We start from the raw sequence: 7,462 nt of genomic DNA on the forward strand, positions 1-7,462 counted from the left end.
GTCCTTAAAATTATTTGCATTCTTGAAAACTATTGTGCAACATTTAAGCTATATCGTATTGACTCCTATAAGCACATGTATAACCCATTGTTCCGCATTTGCTTTCGATGTATGCCTATTCTAGTTTCATTCCTTTGGATATCAAATTCATCTAACCTTCTTATTTGAATTGAGTTATATATGATTGTTTGGAATCCGTGTATACTCTTGCTTTTATTTCATTCCAAATCTGAATACATTTGTGAGAGATTGTTGCTTGCATCGTATTTGACTCGTAAAGGCACATGTACGTTTGTTGTTCCGCGTGTGCTTCCGATATATGCTACTTATTGCTAAAACTGCCCTCTTGTACTCTGGTGGTTGTGGGACTGTCTGGACCTTTGCCAGAATTTGTAAAGGGTATGTGCTTAGAGCCTGCGATGCTCTGTCGGCCCCCTCTGACTTCACCTAGACGTGGGTGGATGGAGCTCCCAGATGTGGGAGACTTCTGTCTGGTGGTCATTCAGAAATGGATGTATCACGTTCTATTCGAGGTCCCACTACACCTTCTATATGTTTAATATGATATCCAGAGCTTTGGTTATGTGTTTCTGTACATGCTTTGAATAAGAATGATATGATTGCAACGTCAAGGACGACGTTTGAGCTTTTGTACGGTATTTTTTTTGATATGCTCTGAAATGGTTCATTCACTGTTGATATGCTTCGAAATGTTCCATATGCCGTTGATATGCTCCGGAACATTTCATACGCCATTGATAAACTCCGAAATGTTTCATTCGTTATTGATATGCTCCAATTACTCTGTGCTCCATTTGCTATGAACTGATATGTTCTGAAATGTCCTATCTGCCATTGATATGCTCCAATTACTCTGTGCTCCATTTGTTATGAATCAAATATGTTTGAATGACATGATACATATGATTTTGTATCTAATGAGATGGTATCATTGAGAATTCTTGTATTCTGCCTTGCATTAAGATACCTTACTTGTTTGAAATCGTTCCTTTTGTTCTGAATATGCTTTGTCACTTGCTAAGCTGTTTTTAGCCCATTCCGTTGTTATATAAATCTTTCAGGTCAGCTTGTCACCATTTGAGATGTTTGATTTGGGCTGAGGCAATGGATAGCTATTCAGAATGATGGGCAAGTCTTGTTGGTTGTTATGCTATTGTTGTATAAGCATATTTTGTATGTAATGAAATGTTGTTGATGAATCGAAATGGATATACTGTGTAAAAGTGTTAGAAGATCTCTCTTATTTGGAATTTCGGAATGTTAAGTCTAATTTATGACGATATGAACTTGTGGTGAATAGTTGGAGTTCTGATTGTATAATTTATTTAGCTTGTGGATTTATAAATGTTGTTCATGTTTGTCAAGTTGGCTTGGGTTGCCATAAATGTGAATTATCGAGTGATGTGATATATGATTATAAACTACACAGGTTTTATAGATGTGAATTTGGTAGAATGTTTTTCAGTGTCCTCGAACGTTAGTTTGGATCCTGGATTGGTCTGTGACGAAAATTTTAAAAAATCATGGATATTTTGAGGGGCGTGACATTGAGGATACTAAGAATCATTCAAAAATCAAAATTCATAATTCATAAACATGTACGTTACATAAATCATAATCCACTTCACTTAGAGATTCACAAAATCAAAAGGCAACTTAACTAAACATCGACCACTACACAAATCCATAATCGTAGAAGTATATACAATCACAAAAAGATAATTATTTACCATGAGTTCTTATCCTTATACAACTTAAACTTATCTTTCCATACACATGAGCGGTCCAAACTTTTACAACACATAAGTATCAACAGATCCTTAACATTACATCAGAAGTAAAGTATACTATACAACAAAAACCTATCATCCAACCAAGATTAGCTCAAAAATCTTCTAGCCTTTCGTTGCTTTAACCTAATTCTAGCTTTTCAGTGCGTGACAAGCTACCCTGAAAAATTTATATAGCAACGGGGTGAGCATAAAGAGCTCAGCAAGCGTCTAACATATCCATGGCAATAGGAGAAGTTCAAGCAGGATTAGTATCAAGATACAAAAGTATAAATATAAGTGTTCATTTGAAATCATCTCATTTGATATAAAATCACAAAGGTTTACCTCATTCAAAAACAAGCATTAGACATAACAATAGGAGAAGCTAAATTGGAGCATTTCATTGGCAAAAGAAATATTTAGGTATGTATCAAATGGCACATGAAGCATTTAGGCGCATATCAAAGGCGTAAGAGTGTTTGGGGGCTTGATAATGACAAACGAAACACTTCAAAGTATAACAAGTGAACCGAATAATAAACACAAGCTTGTTGTTGAATCTCGGATTTTGGATGATGAAATCAATTGATGGGTTAATTGATCTAATCCATATTATTGAGTTAAGTGTGTAGGATTAACTACGATAACCAGAAAACACAAAGCAAGAATACCGGAGTCAAGATCGATGGACGTTTAAGAGTCCGAAGAATCGTCGGAGATGCTGCCGGAACCAACCGAGAAGAAATCGGGAACCTATCGGAATTTTTGGAAGTTCGCCGAAGAGATCGTCGGAGGTTCACGGAGATCACCGAGAAGGCTCGGCTACTCGTTAAAGTCATCACAAGATCGGGAGCTTGATGGGTGTCCGTCGGAAGAAGCTCGTCGGAAAGCTCGCCGAAACAAGACTCGACGTTCACGGTTGAAAGCTTGCTTAGGATGTGTTCTTGTTATGTAGTTCACTTGTAATTAGGATTAGGATTAAGAGATAATCCTATATCCTGGTTAGGGGCAAACTGTCACGCCCCTCAAAATATCCATGATTTTTAAAATTTTTCATCACAGACCAATCCAGGATCCAAACTAACGTTTGAGGACACTGAAAAACATTCTATTCATATTCACACCCATAAAACCTGTGCAGTTTATAATCATATATCACATCACTCAATAATTCACATTTATGGCAACCCAAGCCAACTTGACAAACATGAACAATATTTATAAATCCACAAGCTAAATAATTTATACAATCAGAACTCCAACTAATCACCACAAGTTCATATCACCATAAATTAGACTTAACATTCTGAAATTCCAAATAAGAGAGATCTCCTAACACTTGGACACAGTATATCTATTTCGGTTCATCGACAACATTTCATTATATACAAGACATACTTATACAACAATATCGTAATAACCAACCAGACTTGCCCATCATTCTGAATAGCTATCCACTGCCTCAGCCCAAATCAAACATCTCGAAGAGTAACAAGCTGACCTGAAAGATTTATATAACAACGGAGTGAGCCAAAAACGGCTCAGCAAGTGACAAAGCATATTCAGAACAAAAGGAACGGATTCAAACGAGTAAGGTATCACAATGTAAGGCAGAATACAAGAATTCTCAAGGATACCATCTCAATAGATACCAAATCATACGTATCATGTCATTCATAACATATTTGATCCATAACGAATGGAGCATAGAGTAATTGAAGCATATCAATGGCAGATAGGACATTTCAGAACATATCAGTTCATAGCAAATGGAGCACAGAGTAATTGGAGCATATCAATGGCAGATAGGACATTTCAGAACATATCAGTTCATAGCAAATGGAGTACAGAGTAATTGGAGCATATCAATGGCATATGAAATGTTCCGGAGCATATCAACGGCATATGGAACATTTCGAAGCATATCATCAGTGAATGAAGCATTTCAAAGCATATCGAAAACAAATATCGTACAGAAGCTCAAACGTCGTCTTTGACGTTGCAAACATATCAATCTTATCCAAAGCATGTACAGAAACACATAACCAAAGCTCTGGATATCATATCAAACATACAGAAGGTGTAGTGGGATCTTAGTCAGAATGTGATTCATCCATTTCTGAATGACCACCTGACAAAAGTCTCCCACGTCTGGGAGCTCCATCCACCCATGTCTAGGTGAAGTCAAAGGGGCCGGCAGAGCATCGCAGGCTCTAAGCAATATCCCACAAAGCGGGACCCCACAAAGCGGGCAAATAAGCGCATACCAGAATATCCCACAAAGCGGGACCCCACAAAGCGGGCAAATCAGCGCATACCCTTTACCATTTCTGGCAAAGGTCCAGACAATCCCACAAACACCAGAGTACAAAAGGGCAGTACGAACAATAAATAGCATATATCGGAAGCACACGCGGAACAACAAACGTACATGTGCCTTTACGAGTCAAATATGATGCAAGGAACAAATCTCTCACAAATGTATTCAGATTTGGAAACGAAATGAAAGCAAGAGCATTCAAGGATTCCAAACAATCATATATAGCTCAATTCAAATAAGAAGGTTAGATAAATTCAATGTCAAAATGAATGAACTGGAATAGGCACATATCGGGAGCAAATGCGGAACAATGGAATATACATGTGCCTATATGGGTCAATACGATATAGCATAAACGTTCCACAATGGTTTTCAAGAATGCAATAATTTTAAGGACAAGAGTATACAAGAACTCAAAGCAGTAATATAAAGCTCAATTGAATAAGAAAGCTAAAGGATATCAACTTCCAAAGGAATGAAACCAGAATATGAGAAATCGACCAAAGCTCGATTTCTGGCAGAATACAAGAGGCACATTGAACAAATGATTCAAACTATCAATCGTGCTCCAATTTACTCAGAAATAATCATTGGATAATACTTTCAGATAAGACAGGCTTCATAGGAATTGAACTGTCCAACAGAGAGAGTTACAAATAATTTGGTAAGCAAGTGTCGTAGAACAAAATCTCTGTTGGCAGAATTCATAATGTCAGATTCAACAGATAACTGGGCAGGTGTTTGGATTCCAAATCTTTCAATCCATATATCAAAGAAAGGTCTACGAGTCTAGTTTCCAATGAAATCAGTTTTGAACAAATCAAAGTTTCCAACAAAGACTTATAGGCAGCTCGGTATCAAAAGGTCAGAATCTCAAAAGTTACACATATTCGAATCGTTACGTTTAAACAGGAGAAATAACAAATGCAAGGCTAGAATAATTCAGAGTTCCTCATAGTCAAAGCAAATGTAGAGATAAAATGGTAGTGAGGAACGATCAAGATACTTGCAATAGGAAAGATTAGAGCAATTATAGGAGAAACGATCAGGGAACTTGCAATAAGACATATCAGAGCAATTATAGGAGAAACGATAAGGGAACTTGCAATAAGACATATCAGAGCAATTATAGGAGAAACGATCAGGGAACTTGCCTTTCAAATATTTTGATCTGAATATCCAAGGAAGGTGCCAGTCCAATCTTTCTACTTTTCCTCCGTGTCCTCTCTCTATTTCGTTTTGTGCTCCCGTTTTCTTCCTTTCTTCGTAACTACATCACGTGTCGAACATCGAGGCACAGTCACCTGCTCTCTCTTACTCTCATTCCTTCTTTTTCTTTCCCAAACGCAGCTGCCACAGCTGCCGCCGCTGCCGCTGCCACAATCGCAGCCCCTTCCACCGCACTACCTTCCTTCCTCCCTTCTCTCGCAGACATAATTGCTGCATACGCAGTCGCTGCCGCTGCGACCGCAATCCCGTCCGCAGCCCCTTTTTCCCCCTTTCCTTTCATTTCTTTCCCAACTGCAATTGCCGCAGTCGCAGTCGCAGCCATGGCCGCAGCCACCACAACCGCAGCCTCTTCTTCCTCTGCTACTCTATTTCCTCTCCTACTTCTCTTCCAACTGCAGCTGCCACTGCCGCAGCTGCCACCCCGTCTCCTCTTCCTCTCTTCTTCCTCTCCTTCCCTTTCTCTTCTTCTTCCTTTCCTTCTCTTCTTTCCCAGCCACAGCTGCAGCTGCCATCACCGCAGCCGCAGCCCCTTCTCCTCTTCCTCTCTTCTTCCTCTCCTTCCCTTTCTCTTCTTCTTCCTTTCCTTTTTCTCTTTCCCTGCCACAACTGCAGCTGCCATCGCCGCAGCCGCAGCCCCTTCTCCTCTTCCTCTCTTCTTCCTCTCCTTCCCTTTCTCTTATTCTTCCTTTCCTTTTTCTCTTTCCCTGCCACAGCTGCAGCTGCCATCGCCGCAGCCGCAGCCCCTTCTCCTCTTCCTCTCTTCTTCCTCTCCTTCCCTTTCTCTTCTTCTTCCTTTCCTTTTTCTCTTCCTCTTTCCCTGCCATAGCTGCAGCTGCCACAACCGCAGCCGCAGCTACTTCGTTCCCTTCTCCTCTTCCTTCTCCTTCCTTTCTTCTTCTTCTCTCCCCGCTGCAACTGCTGCAGTCGCGGCCGCAGCCACGGCCGCAACCTCTTCCTCCTCCCCTGCTCATCTTCCTCTTCTTCTTCTCTTCCAGCTGCAGCTGCCATTGCCGCAGCTGTAGCCCCTTCTTCCCCGGCGTCACACACACCCTCTCCTTTGTTTCCTTTGCAGGAAACAGAGGTATCACACCTCTGTCTCTTCCTCGTCTTCTTCTTCTCCTCTTCCCCTCTTCCCTTTTCCTCCCCAAGGCCACACATCTCCTCGCTGCAGCCTTGCCGCAGCTATCTTCTTCTTCTTCTTCTTCTTCTTCTTCTTCTTCTTCTTCTTCTTCTTCCCTTTTCATCCTCAACGCCCCACACATCCTCTCCTCTGTTTCCACCTGCGGGAAACAGAGGTGCTGCAGCCCTGGCTGCTGCAGCTGCCTCTCTTTTCCCTCTTCTTCTCCTTCTCTTCTTCTCCTCTTCCCTTTTCCTCCCCAAAGCCACACACCTCCTCGCTGCAGCCTTGCCGCAGCTATCCTCCTCTCTTCTTCTTCTTCTTCTTCTTCTTCTGCTTCTTCTTCTTCTTCTTCTCTTCTCCATCTTCTTCCTCTCTTCTTCTCCCCACGCCCCACAGCTTCTCGCTGCAGCCCTCGTTGCAGCCACCTCCTCTTCTTCTTCTTCTTCATCTTCTTCACTTCTCCCTCTTCTTCCTCTCTTCTTCCTCCTCTCTTCTTTTCCCTCTTCTTCTTCTTTTCTTCAACCACTCCCCTTCTCCTCACGCCCCACCGCTCTCTCTGTTTCTGGAAAGAAACAGAGTGCATGGGAGGCGGTGGGATAATACCGAATTTTCGGTTTTTCCTTTTCTTTGTTTTTTTTTTTTCTTTTTGCAACTTAGCAGTTTAGTCCTTGAAATTTCTATATTTACATATAGGTCCCCCAATTTACATATAAATCCTTATTAATACATTTTTAAAAGTGGGGGATATTACACCAACTGGGCCCAAAGTCAGATATGGTTTGGGCTAAAATTAAGCCAAACCAGTGAAATCGGAGAGCTAGGCGGTGACACCTCCTGGGCTGGGCGGTTGCACCACCCAGCACCCGAACGCTGGGCGGTGGCACCGCTTGGCTGGGCGGTGGCACCGCCAGTATCGGGAACCCAAAGAGAATTCAAATTTTGGAGCCCAAAATTTGAATCCTCTTGAGGCCTATAAATACCCCTCAAATCTCAGCTGAG

At 41.3% G+C, this 7,462-nt stretch overlaps 1 protein-coding gene across 1 annotated transcript; it reads right to left on the bottom strand.

Annotated features, from left to right (window-relative positions):
* Positions 1-3,050: 3,050 nt before the first annotated feature.
* On the bottom strand, positions 3,051-7,006 carry LOC135637165 (vicilin-like seed storage protein At2g18540). The gene is made up of 2 exons (XM_065149663.1): positions 5,268-7,006; positions 3,051-3,294 (listed from the first exon to the last, which is right to left on the bottom strand). The coding sequence occupies exon 1, from the start codon at positions 6,909-6,911 to the stop codon at positions 5,721-5,723; it is 1,191 nt and encodes a 396-aa protein (XP_065005735.1). The 5' UTR covers positions 6,912-7,006; the 3' UTR covers positions 3,051-3,294; positions 5,268-5,720.
* Between the last annotated feature and the right edge of the window lie 456 nt (positions 7,007-7,462).

Source organism: Musa acuminata, chromosome BXJ1-3 (genome assembly GCF_036884655.1).
Source record: "Musa acuminata AAA Group cultivar baxijiao chromosome BXJ1-3, Cavendish_Baxijiao_AAA, whole genome shotgun sequence".
In the NCBI taxonomy this organism is placed as follows: domain Eukaryota; kingdom Viridiplantae; phylum Streptophyta; class Magnoliopsida; order Zingiberales; family Musaceae; genus Musa; species Musa acuminata.